At 41.3% G+C, this 21,273-nt stretch overlaps 1 protein-coding gene across 1 annotated transcript; it reads left to right on the top strand.

The window, feature by feature from the left end:
* Positions 1–4,838: 4,838 nt before the first annotated feature.
* Positions 4,839–18,939, top strand: LOC122988129 (immunoglobulin superfamily DCC subclass member 3-like). Its single transcript, XM_044360290.1, has 14 exons — positions 4,839–4,911; positions 5,999–6,304; positions 6,647–6,791; positions 7,498–7,628; positions 7,723–7,860; positions 8,012–8,170; positions 13,296–13,461; positions 13,557–13,807; positions 14,701–14,865; positions 15,838–16,026; positions 16,349–16,456; positions 16,554–16,677; positions 16,759–16,858; positions 18,142–18,939. Exons 1-14 carry the CDS (start codon positions 4,839–4,841, stop codon positions 18,220–18,222), a joined length of 2,136 nt encoding a protein of 711 aa, XP_044216225.1. The 3' UTR covers positions 18,223–18,939.
* Positions 18,940–21,273: the final 2,334 nt, after the last annotated feature.

The raw sequence follows: 21,273 nt of genomic DNA, 5'->3' as shown, positions 1-21,273 counted from the left end.
ATGATCTTATTATTCGTTAAACACGAAGAAATAATCTGCAGATTCTGATCTGTGTTATTGAATATAATTCTATTAGTTATTTGAGTAGAAGTCAGTTTCCACACAGCTGCTGTTTAAATAAAATAATAATAATAAACATGTTTACTTTCATAACTGTAGATTTTATTTATTTATTGTTTAACATGAAAAAGACACAAAGAGACAAAAAATGTAACAAACCAGATATTCAGAGATTTTCTTCTATTTATAATCAGCTTTAATGTTTATTCTTATAATTATGAGCTTTTATTATGTTATTGATTTTACTTATTTATGATTATTTATGTTGTTTTTCTTTGTGTTTTTTTATATATTTTATTGTATGAAGATGTTTGCTGAAGAAAATCAGAATGATGCAAGAAAACTATAAAACTGTTAAAGACGAGAATAACATTCAATAATTAAACATATTTAAATATTTTAATAGTGAAAAAGCTTAAATATAAAAATGTAAATGTGTGATTGTGAGAAAGTCTGACGATGCAGACGGAAGGTCAAAAACATTCATATTCATCAGATCAAACTCATTTTCATACAGCAGACAGACGGCGTGTGTGTGTGTGTGTGTGTGAGTGTGTGAGTGTGTGTGTGTGTGTGTGTGTGTGTGTGTGTGTGTGTGTGTGTGTGTGTGTGTGTGTGAGTGTGTGTGTGTGTGAGTGTGTGTGTGTGTGTGTGTGTGTGTGTGTGTTTTGCTCTTGAACTTGAAGCTGAAGTTGAGTTTCATTGAGAGGAATCACTTCACTGTGTTTGAGCAGCAGTTTGACGTTAAAGGACGAGTTCACAGTTTTAAACCATCAGTCAGTCATCAAATGAACATTAAAGCTGTGTTTCTTGCTGTAATCATTCCTCCTGTTCATACTGACCATTAGAAGATCCCTTCATAATGACCTTACAATGGAAGTGATGGAGGACAAAATCCACAGTCTGAAGCTAATATGAAGCTTCAGCATCCAAATGAGTCAAATCAAGTAGATATCTTTCAACGTTACAGTCTTTTTAGTGCCAAAGTTCCTCTTTTTGTTACTATACTTCCACCTGCAGCTCAACAGGGAAACACTGTCCGAGGAAACACAAAGAGGGAATTTGATGCTAAAAAGACTGTAAATGTGTCAGATATCCACTTGATATGACTAACTCAGACTGATGAAGCTGAATAGAAGCTTCACACAGACTTTTAAATGACTGTGTGGACACACTGTGGATTTTATCCTCCATCACTTCCATTGAAAGCACATTTGAAGGATCTTTTAATATCCAGTATGAACAGGAGGAATGATTACAGACACCTGACTGCTGGTTTAACTGGGAACACTGGGAACAAACTGAAAAAGATGATGAAACAGCTGCAGATCAGAAATCTTTGTTTTGTGTTTGTGACTTTAAACTCACATTGATCGATGTTATTTGATTATTTATTAAACTTTACTTTGAAAGGATTTTAACAGACAGCCAATCAGAGAGCAGCTTCTCTGTTAATGTAAGAGTCTGAATATTGTGGGAGCCCTTGAAGATGTTTCCAGGTGTCCTTGAGAAAGTTCAAGGAGTAATTGAGCAGGTTCTAGTGATCCTTGAATAGTTTCCAGGCGTCCTGGAATCTGTCTCCTAAAAACCTTCAAATATTCATCAAACTGAAGTGATGTTTGATCAGCTGATCTATTCAAAACAATATTACCCAGAGTTCCCTGCTGTCTGATCTGTGTTTGTTCAAATATCCATCTGATCAGGTGTGTTTGATCCATTATTGATCTGCAGTCACTGACGAGGTCCATTTAGTGGCTGCTGGCAGCTTTCAGTGGTTTCACTGTTTTCTTCACTTGTTGTCAGAAGAGACTTTAAGCTTCAGTAACAGTCTGAAGCCTCTCCAGCAACATCTGTGATTTGTGGTTAATTGCTGGTTAATTAGGTGACAGGAAGTGACTCAGCAGCTTCCTGATTGGCTCCAATTAAACAATTACAACCAGCAGAGAGACGACAGTGTGTGTGTGTGTGTGAGTGTGTGTGTGTGTGTGTGTGTGTGTGTGTGTGTGTGTGTGTGTGTGTGTGAGTGTGTGTGTGTGTGTGTGTGTGTGTGAGTGTGTGTGTGTGTGTGTGTGTGTGTGTGTGTGTGTGTGAGTGTGAGTGTGTGTGTGTGTGTGTGTGTGTGTGTGTGTGTGTGTGTGTGTGAGTGTGTGTGTGTGTGTGTGAGTGTGTGAGTGTGTGTGTGTGTGTGTGTGTGTGTGTGAGTGTGTGTGTGTGTGTGTGAGTGTGTGAGTGTGTGTGTGTGAGTGTGTGAGTGAGTGTGTGTGTGTGTGTGTGTGTGTGAGTGTGTGTGTGTGTGTGTGTGTGTGTGTGTGTGTGTGTGAGTGTGTGTGTGTGTGTGTGAGTGTGTGAGTGTGTGTGTGTGAGTGTGTGAGTGTGTGTGTGTGTGTGTCTGGTTCCCAGGCCTCCAGCTTGCATCCAAACACTCAGACGTGATGTTTCTGATGCTGATGAAGGATTTACTGCTGGGTGTGGATGTGGGGGGGTCTTTGCTTTAGGGTGGGGGTCACCACCGCCGCCGCCGCTGTGAGACCCATGAAGTTCACGGTCAAAGTCGTGGGGCGTGCGACAATAGAGAGAGTGCGAGGGGGGCGGAGCTTCAGGCTGCTGAACCTGAACTCTGAACTGAGACTCTCATGACCTGCAGGGGCCGAGGAGGGTTTTAGGGATTTAGAGGGCAGGTCAGGGTGGGGGGTTAAGGGGGGGGGGCGTCTGTCTGCTCCTGTGTTTTAGGTAACCCCCCCCCCCACCCCCACCCCATAATGAGGACCCAGATGGGAGGCGGATTTAATCCTGAATGTGAAGTCTGAGACACGTCAGAGTTCAGTTCACACAGGAAGCTGAAAGAGTCATCATCAGCTGATCACACACACACACACACACACACACACACACACACACACACTCACACACACACACACACACACACACACACACACACACACACACACTCACACACACACACAAACACAGTGTAGTTTAATGGTTGATAGTGTATAAATGTGTATATAGTGTAAATACAGTCAGATGTGTAGCTCTCTATAGAACGTACTACAGTGTATCTACAGGAACGAGTCATAGAAACGCAGCAGGAAGCTTTGGTCTTGTGTTTTGGTTGAATATAGATGTATTTCAGTATGAATACATGTTAGTGTTGGAACATGATGAGTCAGTATTGATCCCTGCAGGGAACCGATCAGAAACATCTGTAATTGGCGGATGGATCTGTGTTTTATCCATCGACTGTTAACGAACCGTTTTCAGTCAGAGAGACTCTGATCTCACATGAACTGTGCAAAAGTTTAGTCAGTGACAGTAAAGTGAAGATGCTTCCGTCAATAGTTGTTATTGATCAGTTAACTTGATCCAAAGATTAATAAACAGCAGAAAGTGAATCAATATCTGCTGCGAGCAGCTTTGTCTTTAAACCAGCAGCAGTTCTCAGTGTTTCAGGTTCTCAGCAGGTCTCTCTGAGTCCATGATGTTGAGGTCAGAGACCATCAGGACTCCTTGTTCTTCTTGTAGATGAAGATGCATCTTTATGACTCTGGCTGGATGTTTGATGATCAGACGTCTCCTGATGCTGCTGCATCATGGATCTAAACATCTAAAATGACTAAAACCTTCACACAGTTCTGTGTATTATTATACAAGCAGGTTTAACAGTAAACAGCACTGATGCTCATTTTTATTGTTTATCTTTGATTCTCTTGTTTTATTCTGCTGCTGCTCAGAGTCACTAAACATGATGTCGTTCTATGCCGACGACGACTTAAAGTGTCTTAAAGAACTAAGATCTGGTTCTGGTCCAGATGTGATGGTCGGGTCTGGTTCAGGTCCAGATGTGATGGTCGGGTCTGGTTTTGGTCCAGATGTGATGGTCGGGTCTGGTTCTGGTCCAGATGTGATGGTCGGGTCTGAGTCATATTATATATATTTATATAATCACGGCGGTCCTGTAAAGACTTTCTGTAAAAGCAGTTTTCAGACGATCCAGCAGGTTTAAATACTTTGTTTAGTTTAAAGGAAGAAAAGTTTCCTTCAGTTGATGTTTCTGCTGGACGTCAGTAAAACCAAGTTTCAGATTTATAACTTTGCTTCGTTTCTTTGGATCTGATGGACAATAAAGTTGAGTTTGAGTCAGAAAAAGATGAAAACTGAGAAGCTTCATGACAGAAGTTTGAATGTTTAGAAAATGTAAATGAAGTCTGGCAGCTGCAGAGTTTAGTGATGTTGCTTTGATGGGGGGGGGGGGGGGGGGGGCTGTTGTGTCTGCTGTGGACTTTTGTTGTGGTTATTGTTGTCTTTCATACTAGAGGAGGCGGAGGTGGGGGGGTGGGGGGGGGGGGGTGGGGTGGATGGGGGGTCTGGAGGAGGTTTTGGGGGGTCCAGACGTCACAGGGAGTCCTGCTGCCGTCCGTCGTCTCGTTGTCAGACCAGCTGGGACCAGAACTAGATGGAGGACGAGGTGGGGGGGGGGGGGGGGGGGGGGATGGTCAGAGGGGGAGCCTGGGAAAGTCACCTCGTCCAAGTTCAAGTTGAAAAGCGAAATGAGACAGAGGAGGAGGAGGAGGAGGAGGAGGAGGAGGAGGAGGAGGAGGAGGAGGAGGAGGAGGAGGAGGAGGAGGAGGAGGAGGAGGAAGACAATGAAACAGACGAGCTGACGGAACGTTTAGTCTTCAGTCAAATATTTAACGATATAAACGAGTTTTACATGTTTCTGATTATTTGAAAGTAAAGATGAAACTACAAACGTGTTTTATTACCTGTGATCAACACTGATGAATGTCGTCAACAGCTTCATCATCATCATCATTGCCATCTTCATCTTCATCATCCTCAGACTCTCTGTGAGTATTTCACATGTTCATGTTTAATGATGGATCAGTTATTAGTGAATATTATAATAATGTAACAGAGTTAAAGGATCATTCTGCTGATTGTCTTCATGTTTAGAATCAAACCAATAATGAACTGATTAAACTAACGAGACAAAACTCCTCATGATGAAGGAACATGTGACCCGCTGCAGCGATACATCAGCTCTGATACAAACACAACACTCATCAGTAGATCAGTTCATCGTTGGTTTGGATCCAAACATGAAGACACATATAGAGAATCATTATTTATTTATTCTTTTTCATTCTGGAGTCAGAATGTTATAAACAGTCGTACGTCCTGTAATGGGGAAATTGCTGATGACTCAATAAACACACAAAGAGAGCATTGTCAGGTTATGAAATAGTGTAATCAAATAATACAATCAGAAGTATAAAGCATCATAGTTCTGGAGACAAAGATACCACCTAGCTATCTTTACTTTGTCTGAAAGGTTAACCAGTCCCTTAAATACTGCTCGTACAGAATTTAAGACATCTGTTTACTAACCTTACAGGTCAGCAACCCTCAGATAGAAACATAAGTCAAAAGTTCAGCTAACCTAGGAACAGACTTTCTTCACCACCATATATGACAGTACATAAGCACCAAGTAGCATCACAAAATAACATTACTACTATATTAAATTAAGGACAAACCACACTATCCTCTAAAGCTGATCAGTTTTACACATAAACATCTACATAACTACAGTTTATCTTATCACTGGCTCAGGTAAAGGTATAACAGAGTAAACTTAACTGTTAGACACACAACTGCCTCATCTTACACAGCAAAGAACTAAGTTTAGAATAGACACAGCACACACAAACTAACACTAAACTGAACTTAAACACTGTCTGAAACATGTATGATATATTGAAGAAATACATCAAATGATAACCTGTTATTCAGTTTTCTTTTACAGTCATCCGTCCCGTCAGGATCCAGTTTTATGTTTGTCGTGTTGCTGTCAGTCGGACTCTTGGTTCTGTATCTGACCTTTGACCTGACGTGACGACAGCGAACCCATCTCTAACGTTCCCGTATCACCTGTCAGGTGTGGGCGGAGCCTCGGAGCTGGCCTTCCTGAAAGAGCCCGGTGACGTCATCGCGGCGAGGGACCGCCCCCTGATGCTGGACTGTCAGGTAGAAGGGGAGGGGCCTATCTCCATCACCTGGCGGAGGAACGGCGTTCCCGTGGCGACCGGCGTCAGGGCGACGGTGCTCCCTAACGGAACGCTGCTCATCAAGAACTTCTCCAAGAGACGAGAAAGTAACGAGACGGACGCCGGCGAGTACGACTGCGCCGCGCAGAACCACTACGGCATGCTGATCAGCCGCAAGGCCCGAGTCCAGCTCGCATGTGAGTCACATGACCTGAACATATGTAACACAACGCACAACGTCTTTTCAGGGTGTTTCAGTGGAAACACTCGTCTATATGTTTAATTTATATCTGATGTCATGAATCTCATCAGGAAGTAAAGATTAACAGAGTTTATTTTATTGGTTCCACACAATAAACAGCAGCAGCTTCATTTATGGTGGATTGAAAGAATTAAACATTAACAAATAGAAACAGAGTCCTAAATATAGAAACATCAGCGGTTTGTCCACCACTGCTGTAACACACATCATCAGTTTATGTATTTCATGTATTTCTCTGCCCCCCCCCCCCCCCCGCCCCCCCCCCGTCCCCCCGCAGCCCTCCCTAAGTTCCTGTCTCACCCTGAGTCTGTGGCGGTGGATGAAGGGGGCGTGGCCAGACTCACCTGTCAGGTAAATGGAATCCCAGAAGCCAACATCACCTGGCAGAGAGACCGACGCCCACTGAGCACCGAGGACCCCAGGTACCAACACACACACACACACACACACACACACACACACACACACACGCACACACACACACACACATACACGCACACACGCGCGCACACACACACGCACACACACACACACACACACACACACACACACACACACTCACACACACACACACACACTCACACACACACACACACACACACACACACACACACACACACGCACGCACGCACGCACGCACACGCACACGCACACGCACACGCACACTCACACACACACACACATATCTAACATATCTATCAATCATCCATCTATCAATCATCTATCAATCATCTATCTATCAATCATCTATCAATCATCCATCTATCAATCATCCATCTATCAATCATCTATCAATCATCTATCAATCATCTATCAATCATCTATCTATCTTGATGAGTAATTAACATGTTTTTATTGTGTAATTAATGTGTGTTTAATACATTAAACATAATATCTATTCCATGTGTACTTCACATGTATTTTAAATATATTTAATATATATTATAATGTAATTAATGTATATTTAACGTGTGTGAAACTAATTTGATTAAAAAAAAAAACGTAACTGAAGGTCAACGTACTTTCCAACCACATCTCAGTCTTTAATGTGTATTTAACAGATATTAAATGTGTATTTAACAGATATTAAATGTGTATTTAACAGATATTAAATGTGTCTTCCTGCAGATACACTCTGCTTCCTAACGGCATCCTGCAGATCACCGGCGTCCGGCGGACCGACAGCGGCTTGTATCGCTGCGTCGCCTCCAACATCGCCAACACCCGTTACAGCCACGAGGCCCAGCTGTCCGTCACCGGTAAGACTAGACTCAGACGACTTTAAAGAGATTTTTAGAAGAACCTTCAGGATTCAGGATCCAGGTTCTGACGCTGTGGTTTCTGTGGGTCCAGTTGCAGGATCCAGGATCTACAAGGAGCCCGTCATCCTGTCCGGTCCTCAGAACCTCACCATCAACGTCCACCAGACCGCCATCTTGGAGTGCATTGCCACAGGAAACCCCCGCCCCATTGTGTCCTGGAGTCGCCTTGGTAACAACCTTCACCTTTAACCCTTAAACAACCTCTTATTGATCAATTATTGATTACAAAACCTCTCAGTGGTTTATTCAGTATCTAGTATTCTATACATAAACTGTATGATGATGATGATGATGATGATGATGATGTGTTGCTGTGACAGACGGGCGGTCCATAGGTGTGGAGGGGATCCAGGTTTTGGGAACCGGGAATCTGATGATCTCTGACGCCACGCTGCAACATTCAGGAGTTTACGTTTGTTCAGCCAACAGACCGGGAAGCAGATCCCGACGCACGGCGCTCGGACGACTGTTCGTACAAGGTACAGACGCACACATCAAACACAACGACGACACAGGAAGTATTTATTCTATTTAATCATTTATTTAAACAAGGTGAGAGAGATTAAACAGGAAGAGACACTAAACTGTTTAATCATAGACAGACACAAGTTAGATTCATATATCTGCATAATCAGGTGAGACAGTTTTATAATCTGACTGTCAGAAGAGAAACATAATTTAATTTTATACACAAATCCGTCTGCCTGTCAGGTTTTCCATCTCGGTTTTAAAAGTGACTCTTGTCTGCAGCCAGATTCCTAAATATTTATAACATTCAACAATGTCAGTGTGGGAACCCTGAAGAGTTAAGAACAGGAGGCTGGAAGGTCTTAACTGACCGCGGGAACAACATACATGTTGTTTAGTCAGAATTTAAAACCAGCTGGTGTATGATGAGTGATCTGACATGTTTCTAAAACAAACTGTAGATCAGCAGCAGCCAGTAATGTATAGAATAATATCATCTGCATAAAAATGTACATCACAGTTCAGGTGGCATAGATGTTATTGTTTATGTACACAGTGAATAAAAGAGGCCCAACGATAGAGCCCTGAGGGACTCCTGACTTCTATCAGAGAGTCGTGAAACCTTTTAATGAAACGTTCATCAGATAGATCTTTATTAAAATATTACGATTACCAGAATCCGACGCTGTGCAGACGTCTGTACAGTGTTGATTATCACTACGTAAATTAAATCCTGACGGCTGAGGCTGTGAAAACATTCACAGGTGACAAATCAGACAGTAGTTATTTTCATTATTTTACCAGATTAAACCAGATTAAAATGAAAACTGTGAACACAGAACCAGATTACTGTAACGACCCTGTTTCAACTGAAACTTTTGTGAGAAAATAACATAATAATAATTTAAAAAATGAGGCTTAATGAGCTCTTAAACTAAAAATAACATACAAGGTGTTTGAACTTCCTCCAGTTTGATCTTTTGATATCAGATAAAAACACGTCTTCCTGCAGTGAAACCTCTCAGTTTCAGGCTGTTCGTCCATAATTCAGTTTCATTCATTAGAAAATCTAAATAATGTCAGAATCAGTTTCTTCCTCTTTTATCAGATTTAGATATTATATATTATTGGTAGATATTAGATATTTATTTACATTAATGATAATGTACAATAACAGAGAGACGTAGCAAACATTATGAGTCAGTGCAGGTTTGCAGTTGTTGATTTTATGTGTTTAGTTTGAACTTTAACTGAAACCTGAACAGACGTCTGAACTTGAACTCGTCAGCGGCGTGAAAACACTGAAGTGTCGGAGTGTGTTTGTGCTCTTGAACTTGTCCGTCTGTTTGTGTGTCGATGTCAAGTTCAGTTCAGTTTGAGGTTGTTCTGCTGCCGTCTGACTCTTCACCCCTCTGACCTCTGACCTCTGAGTCTGTCAGTGAACCAGACCGGGAGGGGGAGGGGGGGGGGGGGGGGGGGGGGGGGGGGGGACGAGACAAAGAGGACAAAGACACACAGAGAGAAAACACTGCAACCAGCTGAAATGAGACTTTCACTACTGGATGAAGGATTTACCAATATTTATGAATGTTACCAACATCTCTAAATATTTAGGAACCTTTCAGAATATTTACAACATTTCAGGAACCTTTATGGCTGTTTCGGAACCTTTTGGAACATTTAGGGACATTAACAACAATTTACAAAAAGATAAAACATTTAAAAACATGTAAGAACCTTTTAGAACATTTATAAATGTTTATGAATTATCTGAAATGTTGAGGAACATTTACAGACACATACAAATATTTATAAGAACCTTTAGGAACATTTACAAAAACTCAGGAACCTTTATTAACATTTAATAATTAAGAACCTGTAGAAACATTAACAAACATTTATAAATATTTAGGAACTCTTAAAAACACTCAAGACTTTTAGGATTATTTATGATCATCTGTTCATCTGTTATATGCACGAACCTTTAGGAACATTATGATCATTTCTACATATTATATTTATATATAAACATTAATAACCTTTAAAAAATGAAAAATACCTTTAAGAACATTTAGATAACAAAATGAAATATTATAAATCTTCTGTTCAGCTGATGTGTCTGCAGCAGCAGCAGCAGCAGCAGCAGCAGAGACGAATATAAACCGATATATTAGTGTCAGTGAAGGTCACCTCTGACCTCTGACCTCTGACCTCCATCCCAGCAGGAAGTGAAGCGTAAAGAGAAGAGAAGAAGAACCAGATTCACATCAGAACAACAGAAAGCAGAAACTCACAGATACAAACAGACAGAAACAATTTAAACATCAATTATCAGAACAATTTATTTATTTATATTATTGTTGTTGTTGTTGTTGTTCTTCTTCTTCTTCTTCTTCTTATTATTATTATGGTTATTTCAGCTCGGACTCTGTGTGCTGAAACGCCGTCTGTTGTTCGTGTGGATTATATGTTTTGTTTGTTTGGTCTCCAGCTGCAGCTCAGACACACACAGGTCAGAGGTCAGAGGTCACACACACACACACACACACACACACAGGCTCTTTGTGTGTGTGTGTTTCCTAGACTGAGAGCTTCATTAGAATCTGGATTAGCATGTGAAGAGTCCCACTTCACAATGAGGACTTGATTCAGTCTGAAGCTCCGTCTGTCAGCGACGTGAGGATGATGAAGATGATGAAGATGATGAAGATGATGAAGATGATGACTTTAAATCATGTCGGACACAAACTAAAAGAAAAAAATAAAAAGTCTGAACAGACGTTAATATTTTAATATTTCAGATTAATATTATTTAATATTATTTATATATTATTTATATATTATTTATATATTATTTATATATTATTTATATATTCGGTCACATTTTCATTCATATTCTTCAGTTTTACAACAGAAAACAGAAACAAGATGTTTTATTTTACAGATCTGTACGTTTCCTGGAAAGAATCTGTAATATTATAGAAATTAAATCAGTTCTCTAAACATGATCATTATTATTCATTGATTGATTATTAATCAATTAATTAAATAGTGACTCAAACTGACCTTAAATGATTTTGTTCTTAAATTATTATAAAATAAAGTGTAACTGAAAGATTTGTTATCAACACGTTGATATTTGTTCAACTTCTTTTTAGTTTCAGTTATAAAAATAAAACTGCAGATGATCAATATTCAATATGATCAATAAACTCATTCACACATAATTCAGCTAAACACACAAACTGTAAACTAAAAGCATTTTATTGTTATTATATGATTCATATTCATACTTAACAAAGAAACTTTTAGATTTAGATTAAACACTTTATCATTAATAATCAGTCTATTAATGATTAATAACTCACTATAATGTCGTTATAAGCAGATATTTAATGTTCAGTATTTATTATAACTTCTCCTATGAAAACATATTTTATATTATTACAGCAAACACTTCAGTGTTATTATATCTGCTGACAGTAACAACAGTTATTAACCAGATATTAACTCTTTATAGACGATTATTCATGATAAATAAGAGATCAAATGTTACGGATGAAATAAACTGAAGATGAACTTGAGCATATATATAATATATATGTGTATATATATATATATATATATATACACATATATATTATACTTATCTGACAGATGGAGTTTCTGTTTACTTTTTACTGATTTTATTAAAACGTTCAGTTTATAAAATCTGATTTGTTGTTTTAGATCATTTATATATATATATATATAAATATATATTTCTTGCAGTTGAGTTTTGAACTTGAGCTGAAAAGAGAAAACAGTCGTCAGTGTGTCGTTGTCTCTCCACAAATCAACTTTATTTCTATGTTAATGAACCCCCCCCCCCCCGTATTGAGTAATGGCTCCTATTCAAGCACCCTGCCCCCCCGACCCCTGACCTCTGACCTGTGGCCCCTCCCCCTGCACATGCGGGGGGGGGGGGGGGGAGAAAGGGGCGGGGCTTCAGGAGGTTATTTAGGGTGACAGAGACACATGTGTACCATGGTCTCCCTGTTACCATGGAGACGGGAGGGCTGGAGGCGAGACGGCACCTGTCTGTTTTCTGGAGGGGGGGGGGGGTCAGAGGTCAAAGTGCTGCTCAAACATAAAGTTCAAGTTCAGATTCAACTTTTCATTGGCTGAGATGTTTATTATGTGTTTATTATTAGTAGTTATTGTGTTTTTAAATCACGACGTCAGAAAGATGTTTGTGAAACAGGAAACCAAGAATTGTTTAGAAGATATTCAGCCTTGTTTATCTGCTAAAACATGCTCTAATTCAATATTAACTTTTTTTTAATTCATTTATTATAATAAATCTCTGGTTTAAACACATCATTACATGGATATATTTAGTAAAATCTCTTTGGTTTGGAGGAGGTTCAGATATAAAAGCTCTGCTGCCTCCTGCTGGACGTCACACAGCAACACAACTACTGTGGTACCTGCAGTACTTCACTATCATTCTGACGTATTTCTATACATTAATCTGACAGCTGAAGAGTTCATAACTGGCTAATGACTCTCTGTAATGCAGCTGTCAGCAGATATAATTGTTTATTAATGTATTAATTAATAATTATAAGTCCTCCTGTGCTGCTGTATAAACATCATCAATGACAATATAATAAAACACAACTGTAATAATATAAAATATGTCTTCATAGGAGAAGTTATAATAAATACTGAACATTAATAAACACTTAACATGTCCAGATATCTGCTTATAACTACATTATATTGTGTTATAAACAATTTATTGTCTGTTTATATTCTGATTATCAATGATAAACACGAGGGAAAATATACATTTGTAGTATATAAAGTAGTATTTTTATATTGTTGTATTGCTGCTTTTACATCACGCAGTACTGTTACTGAAACTTGTTAAACATGTTGTTGGTGGTTAAAGGCTCGTGTAGCTGCTCAGTGTCAGACTGAGAGAATAAAGGACGTCTGTCATGGTGTTGAAAGTGTTTATTAGATGTTTTATCATAATCTGAATAAAATAACAGACACATAATGAAATATGTTACAGATCAGATCAGAGAACATGAACTCTACACACAGATGGTATATTTATATTCTATCCTCCTCTGTGTCTCGCTGCAGCTCCTCCAGAGTTTGTGCAGTGGCCTCAGTCCGTCTCCAGACCAGCAGGGGGCAGCGCCGTCTTCAGCTGCACGGCGTCCGGCGTCCCGGAGCCGCACCTCATCTGGCTGAAGAACGGCAAACTGCTGGTGCCCAGCGGCAACGTCAAACTCACCAACGGAAACACGTACGGACATCATCCTTCTTCTTCTTCACTGATGAGTTGAACTACAGTAAGTCTGAACACTAACAAATAAACACGTCTCTGTCTGACCCCCGCAGGACGCTCGCCATCACCCGCATCACCCCCGAGGACGAGGCCATCTATCAATGCATCGCAGAGAACAGCGCCGGCACCAACCAGGCCAGCGCCCGTCTCGCCATCAGCCAGGGGCCCGAGCTGCCCGAGGCCCCCGTCGGCCTCCAGGCCACGCCCCTCAGCTCCACCAGCCTCCAGCTGATCTGGGAACAGCCGCCAGAGCACGTCAGCCAGCACATCATCGGATACGTCCTGCACATCCGACGACTCGGAGGTAAGAGACATGAGATGAGATGAGACAAGATTAGATTAGACAAAACGAGACTAGAGTAGACGAGGTGAGAGAAGTAGAAACACAATGAGATTATGTGAGATTAAACAGAGCAGGATTAGAAGAGACAAACTGACATTAGATGAGGAGAGATTAAACGAGAGGAGATTAAAGTAGAGTAGATGAGATGGTTAAAGGTGAGATTAGACTGAACAAGACAAGACAAAATGAGGTGAAACAAGATGGGATGAGATTATCAGAGACAAAAGATGTGAATAAAAACAAGACAAGATGAGATTAGACAAGATGACACAAGATTAGGCATGAGGAGATGAGATTACATAAATAGAAATGAGACCAAATGAAGTGAGATTAAATGTAATGAGAAGAAATGAGGACAACATGAGAGGAGACAAGACAAAATTAGATTACATGAGACCAGGATTAGATTGGACAAGGTTAGAAGAGACAAACTGACATTAGATGACATGAGACAGAATGGGATTAGAGGAGATTAAACAAGAGGAAGGCAACAAAACATCATGAGATAAAATGAGATTAAATGAGAGGAGATTAGATTAGTTAATTAGAGGAGTCAAACCGAGATTAGATGAGATGAGACAAAAGAGATGAATGAAAACAAGACGAGTCAAAACAAGATTAGACGTCAGGAGACAAAATGAGATGAAACCAGAAGAGACGAGATGAGATTAAAGGAGAAGATGATGAAACAGTGAGATTAGACAAACAAGACTCATGAAATCACCATGAGATCAAATTCATTGAGACAAAATTAGAGATGTGTTGACATTTGATCGCTGTCTGTCCTGGATTAGTGCTGTGATTCCTCTTCCCTCTGACCTCTGACCTTTGACCTATGACCTGTGTGTCCTCAGAGCCGGACAGTGCGGAGCTGCAGGAGGCCGTCAGTAAAACGACCTTCAGACACGAGTTTGCCAACCTGGAAGCAGCCACCACCTACTCCATCTACCTGAAGGCTTACTCTGCTCTGGGAGGAAGCCAGCAGTCCAACACCATCACCTCAACTACACTGGGGGGCGGTACGTCCTCCTAAACACTCTATATACTATATATATACTATATATACTCATACATACTCATATACTGTCCCCATAATCACTCTAAATATATACTGTCCCCATAAACACTCTAAATATATACTGTCCCCATAATCACTCTGAATATATACTGTCCCCATAAACACTCTAAATATATACTGTCTCCATAAACACTCTGAATATATACTGTCCCCATAAACACTCTAAATATATACTGTCCCCATAAACACTCTAAATATATACTGTCTCCATAAACACTCTGAATATATACTGTCCCCATAAACACTCTGAATATATACTGTCCCCATAAACACTCTGAATATATACTGTCCCCATAATCACTCTAAATATATACTGTCCCCATAAACACTCTGAATATATACTGTCCCCATAAACACTCTAAATATATACTGTCCCCATAAACACTCTAAATATATACTGTCCCCCTAAACACTCTAAATATATACTGTCCCCATAAACACTCTAAATATATACTGTCCCCATAAACACTCTAAATATATACTGTCCCCCTAAACACTCTAAATATATACTGTCCCCCTAAACACTCTAAATATATACTGTCCCCATAAACACTCTAAATATATACTGTCCCCCTAAACACTCTGAATATAGAGTGGTATATATTATATATAGTATATATAGTATATAGTATATAAAGCTCAGGTAGAATTAATGACATTAATGATGGCTGTAATCCATACAGGTGAGCCAGTTCCAGGCTCTGGTACTGAGCATGCTCACTCACTCACATGGTTTATATTGTTATTTACAACTTTTGCTTGTCGTGCTGTAACAAGACAAATGTCTGCTGGGAAAAAAGGTTTGTTTCATCACTGACCAACAGTTTCTGAATGAAACAACAAAGCAGTAAAATTTAAAAAGGTCATCAGAGATGTTCATCATGTGACCTCTGTTTGTCCATCTGTCCCACAGTTCCCAGTTCTCCCAGTTTCTTCACAAAGGTGTTGAACCAGACAGCCATGCAGGTGTACTGGGAGCTGCCCAGTAAGCCGGGGAAGGTGGAGGGCTTCAGGCTGGAGTACCGTGGGGTTTCCAACCCAGACATCCAGGGACAGGAGACCTTCCCAGGACACATCAACACCCACACCATTTCTCACCTGGGTCAGTACTGCAGCTAAAGAGGTGGAAGAAGTTGCAGTAAAAGTACCAATACAACAATGTAAAAACACTCCATTACTAGTAAAGGTCCTGCATGACAAATCCTACTACAGTAAAAGTACATAAGTATTATGAGCTTGATGTAGTTAAAGTAAAAAAAGATAGTTAAATAATATGATTTCAGGTTGTTTTTGTCTACAGGAAGTTCTGTTCTGTAGTCAGCTGTGCCATACCCTTTTAAAATAAGAGATGGAATTACAGGAAATACGACTTCTGTGACGTTCTGTGAAAACGTTTCTGAGAAATGTTTGTTTCCTTTCTGCAGAACCAGGAGCGGTTTATGAGATCCAGCTGGTGGCGTTTAATGGGAACGGAGACGGTCCATCTAACCGCCGCCTGGTGTCTCTGTCAGAAGGAGGAAACCCTGCAGCAGGTAGGAGCTCCAGTGTGACCTCTGACCTCTGACTTCTGACCTCTGATGACACCTGTGAACTGTGTCTGACCTTGTTGTTGTTAATGTGTTTTGTCAGCTGGTCCGAACTGTAACTGTGATCAGTCTGACGGTTCGATGTCGACTCTGCTGGTGGGTGTTCACAGCGGCCTCGCCTGCATCCTCTGCTGCCTGCTCTTCATCCTGCTGGGATACAGACGCAGGTGAGACCATCATCATCATCTTAATCATCTTCATATTCAAAAAACGACATCTTCATCATCCTCACTCTGTTCTGTGTTCAGTTTTTTGTGCAGGAAGGCGGCGAGCTGGGAGACGCCGCCCACTCTGGATGGTGTCAGAGGCCCTAAAATTCACACACCTGAGAGCATCGAGCTGAGCCAGGTAACACACACACACACACACACACACACACACACATACACGCACACACACACACACACATACACACGCACGCACACACACACACACACACACACGCACACACACGCACACACACACACACACACGCACACACAGCTGTTAATTATAACGAGTGTTAAAGTGAGACGGGTGATTAAATAAATGTCTTCCCCTATCAGTCCAGGTGTCCACGGCAACCACACTGTTGCTACGATAACATTATCTTAGTCTGCTGTGATTCTGACACCATGTGCTTCCTTCTAATTGAGTAATTACTTTGGATGTTTTTTCAATAACAGCAGCAGTCTTCTTCGCTGGAAACTGTCTGTCACTCTTTCTTTAAGTTCATAAATCACAGAGTGAACTTGTTTATGTCACTGCTGGTTTACAAATGTTAAACACAAAATAAAAGACAGTTTCTATGCACAGATGTTACAGCCTTGCTAGAAGATTCAATGATTACACTGAAATAAAAGACTGGAGGAAAATCAAGAATAAACAAAAAGTCAATAATAAATTTGTGGACTGGCTTTAGGACTCATCACACATGAGTCTTGGTATTATAATGATTATTATAATTTAAAGAGAATGTATTCTGCACATTTCCAGCTCTATATTTATATTCTGGGGCTCTACTGGAATATCTTTGTATGATTTCCAGTTAAAAACTCCTTATTTATCTTCTACTGGTCCTTTATGCAGCCCCTCAGTTCAGCCTCTGTCTGAAACAGGCTGTTTTAGCTCCTGTCTCTTTAAGCCCCGCCTCCTGATGAGCCCGCTCTGTTCTGATTGGTCAGCTTCAGGAAGCTTCCTCCGGCTCCGGAGGCTACGTAAACAAACTATAGTAGCAGGATTTCACTTCTTTTTCTCCTTCTTTACTCCAAATGTCAACTTCTCAAATCCATCCGTACATGTTGGAGCTGAACAACACATGGAAACACCTTAGCAACCACCTTAGCAACCGCCTTAGCAACAGCCTTAGCAACCAAGACTACAGAATGGATGGCCATTTATGAGCATGTGCGACGAGCCGACATCAGCTTGTCAGCGAGGTAGAAAAAAACGTTATAAATGAAGTGTTTAGCTGAGGTTGAAGCCCTGAGTTTTGTCTTGCAGGCAGCTTTTTTACATACGTTCACCTCAAGTTTTGTAATTTTGATCATGTTTAACATCCGAAATCAGAACAAGAAATAAATAACAGAAAACCACTAAAAGCTGATTATGAACTCTTTAACAGTCTTTCCTTTTCTCTGCTCCGCCCACAGAGATGTGACTCCACCCCTCCTCCAGTGATGGTCATGGTTGAAGCAACCCCACCCGTCCAGGCCGGCACAGGCAACGGATAAAACAAATGCATACTACTACCTCCTTACCTCCCCCCCCCCCCCCCTTCCTCCTCCAGCCTGTCGCGACCTCTCCTCTCCTGACAGCCTTACAGCCACATCAGCCTTTATGAACGACAGATTAGATTTGAACTTTGAGATTATTGAGATGATGAGTGAGTGAGGAACATCCAGAGAGCGTCTGATACCACAGAGGAACACAAACAGCGCCTGCTTTCACTCCAGTTCATGATGATTTCATATCCAGACTGAAACCAAAGCTGAATTCTTCTGATTCGATCTTTAAAACAAACATTCGTTACACAGGACCAGCGACTGCTGGTCACATGACTGTAGCTCATTCCTGTGTGGTATCAGATGTTGGTGTCTCCGTGGCATCCATGATGTTCCTGTTGAAACCAAAACCTTTTTCCTTCAGTTTGAGTCATTTTGAGTTTGTCACCATCGGTGCCGAGTTTCCTGAGACACCGAGGCCTTCCACCAGTCTGACCAGAGACCGGGTCCTCAGAGGGTCCACGGCAGGTTCACTACCTGAGCAGGTAGTTTACCTGTCGGCCTCCTGAGGCCCAGAGCCAAAGGGATTTATGATTTCTCTGGTCAGGCGGTGACTGTAGAGGACATGAGTGCTCCTCTGCTCTGCTTTAGCCTTTTACCTGTTTGTTTGTCTCACCGAGTTCGCCTCCGGTTAGGACAGAAAGGAAGCCGACAGTCAGCTGGTTGACCCCCCCCCAACCTTCCCACCCCCACCCCTCCCAACTCTGACTCCTCCACCAAACTCTTTACCTCCAAAGAGAGCTACCTCGGGCTGCGTTAGCCTCCTGCTGCTGGTCAAGCTAACCTACCTCAAAACCAAAAGGCTCCTCCGGGGCCACTTTGCCATTTTTCCTATTTTTTGTACCAATGCTGTTGTCCTGTGCCTGGCCGACACCAAGAAACCCTCAACCAGGACTCTGAATGTTGCTTCTGACCCCCCTCCTCCAAGCATGGATGGATCACTCCATTGTAGTCCTCAAAGAGAAGCTGACAGAAGGACACCGAAGGCTCTCAGCTATCTCTGAGTTTGTGCTCTTACCTGACTAACACTTCCTGTCCGACTCCAACAGCTTCCTCCAGTGCTGCTTCCAGGCCACAAACGACTTCAGATCTTAGTTCAAAAGATTAATTAAACTGCACAAAGATTGTACAAAAACCTGCTCCAGATCTGAGCATCCAGGGTTTAAAAAGCTTGTGGAGGTTGTAGTTTTTCAAGTCCAAAAACAACCTCAAACCTGCTTGAAAGGCCGAGAGACGCTGTAGAGATTAGCGTCAACTGACCAGAGTTCTGACCTCCAACAGCCCAAAGACCCTCCCCACATCATATTCTCTGCAGTAGTTCCTGGACATGTTTTAGTTTTCAGTAGCTTAAAACGTGCTTATGATCTGAAGTTGTCGTTTTCTAGAGTCCAACAACTTCCAAGCTTCCACAAGAGAAACTTGACCCAAAGTGAATAACCTGCCGTACATATTAGCCTCAGCTAACCACAGTCCTTAACTTCAGCAGTCTATAACCCTTCCCCAGATCTGTGCTTTCAGGTCCCAGAGTCTTACCCTTAGGCCCGTAGTCTTTGCTCATGGTCTCATCTTTAATGGTCTAGTCTGTCATAAATGTGGTTCTGCCTCATGTTTTAAGAGAAACTGGAAGTACAACTGCTGATAGTGAAGTTTACCAATAGTGACCTTTTCACTCTTCCCAGAGACCCAATAACTACCTGGTCTACCTGTACTAGATCTCACTATGTCTTGCTGTGGTAGTGTGGTAGCTTTGGGTAGCTTTAGAGTTAGGCTCCAACAACTTCCTAAATTATTAGCCTCTACAAGAGGAACTTGCCCCAAAGTCTGAATAACCTGCTGTAGAGATTAGCCTCTAGAGCCCAATAACTGACCATAGTCCTTAACTTCAACAGTCCAGAAACCTGATCCAGTTTCTCCACAGCAGAATAACCTGGACAAGATCCCATTTAATGTGGCCTGATGCACATCTTTAAGGGTCTAAATGTTTGTTTGCCTTAAAACAAAGGTGTCCACAACCTGATATTTTAAGGTTGTAGAAGACTAGCTTCTAGAACCCAACAAGGAACCACAGTCCTCATCCTCAAGAGTCCAGAGACCTGGACCTGGTCCTCTTGCAGGACTTTGCCTCTACAGTCCAGTAACCTGTTGAACAGTTTGGGTCCTGAAGCTCACTGGAGAAGTTGGTGGAATTAACCTTTTGCTGAGTAAACGAAGAGCATCTCTGCTGGTCGTCATGGAGACGCCTCCTCCCCCTCTGCAGACGTTTAACCTCCACCAGAGGAGAAAGGATGAGGAGTCCAGCGTCAGTCGACACCTGAAAGACAAACAGGTGCAACAGGAAAGTTTGGACATTCTGGACGTCTTTGTGCGGGACGTCTTCGCCCTTTTCTGTCTGTTTTAATGAAATGTTTGTTGTTTTATTTTGGTGGGAGCAGCCGCTTCCTGTGCGGCGCTTCGTCCGCCGTGTTTAAAACTGATTTCTGATGTCTTATAACTGAACTGTCCTTTAGATGAACAGCACACGCAGCAGCGTTCTGTAGTTTCAGCCAAACTTCCAAGTGTTCTTTAAAAACAAGCTGAATGACGTCCAAAGATAAAAAATAGTTTTTCACCGTTTTCTGTTCAAATGTTTGTTTTCACTCCGGTTTCTGTTTCCAGAGTCGATGAACAAACCAAACCAAAAGAAACGCTCACTGTCACATCTTATATTTCAGATTTACTCTTTGGAGAAAGGAGAAGTGAATATATATTTTCATATATTGTTACATGAAGAGCTCCGTGTGTCAGGATGAGTTTTAGCCAAATAATGAATGATAGTAACACTTTGACCAAAAGCTCCACTAATGATTCTGAAATATTACCTCAGTTCTTTCGAGCCACAGAAGAGCCTGTGTGTTCGGTTTGTGTGGTTGAATGTCTTTACAGCTTCAGCCTCCTGCTGCTGACGGTGACCTCTGACCCTGAGGACATGTAGGATACTTTAAAAATACACATCTCTTCAGA

The sequence above is a fragment of the Thunnus albacares genome, chromosome 8, assembly GCF_914725855.1.
Source record: "Thunnus albacares chromosome 8, fThuAlb1.1, whole genome shotgun sequence".
NCBI classification, from domain to species: Eukaryota; Metazoa; Chordata; class Actinopteri; order Scombriformes; family Scombridae; genus Thunnus; species Thunnus albacares.
The sequence above is the reverse complement of the archived record's forward strand: the minus strand, read 5'-3'. Positions and strand labels throughout refer to the sequence as shown.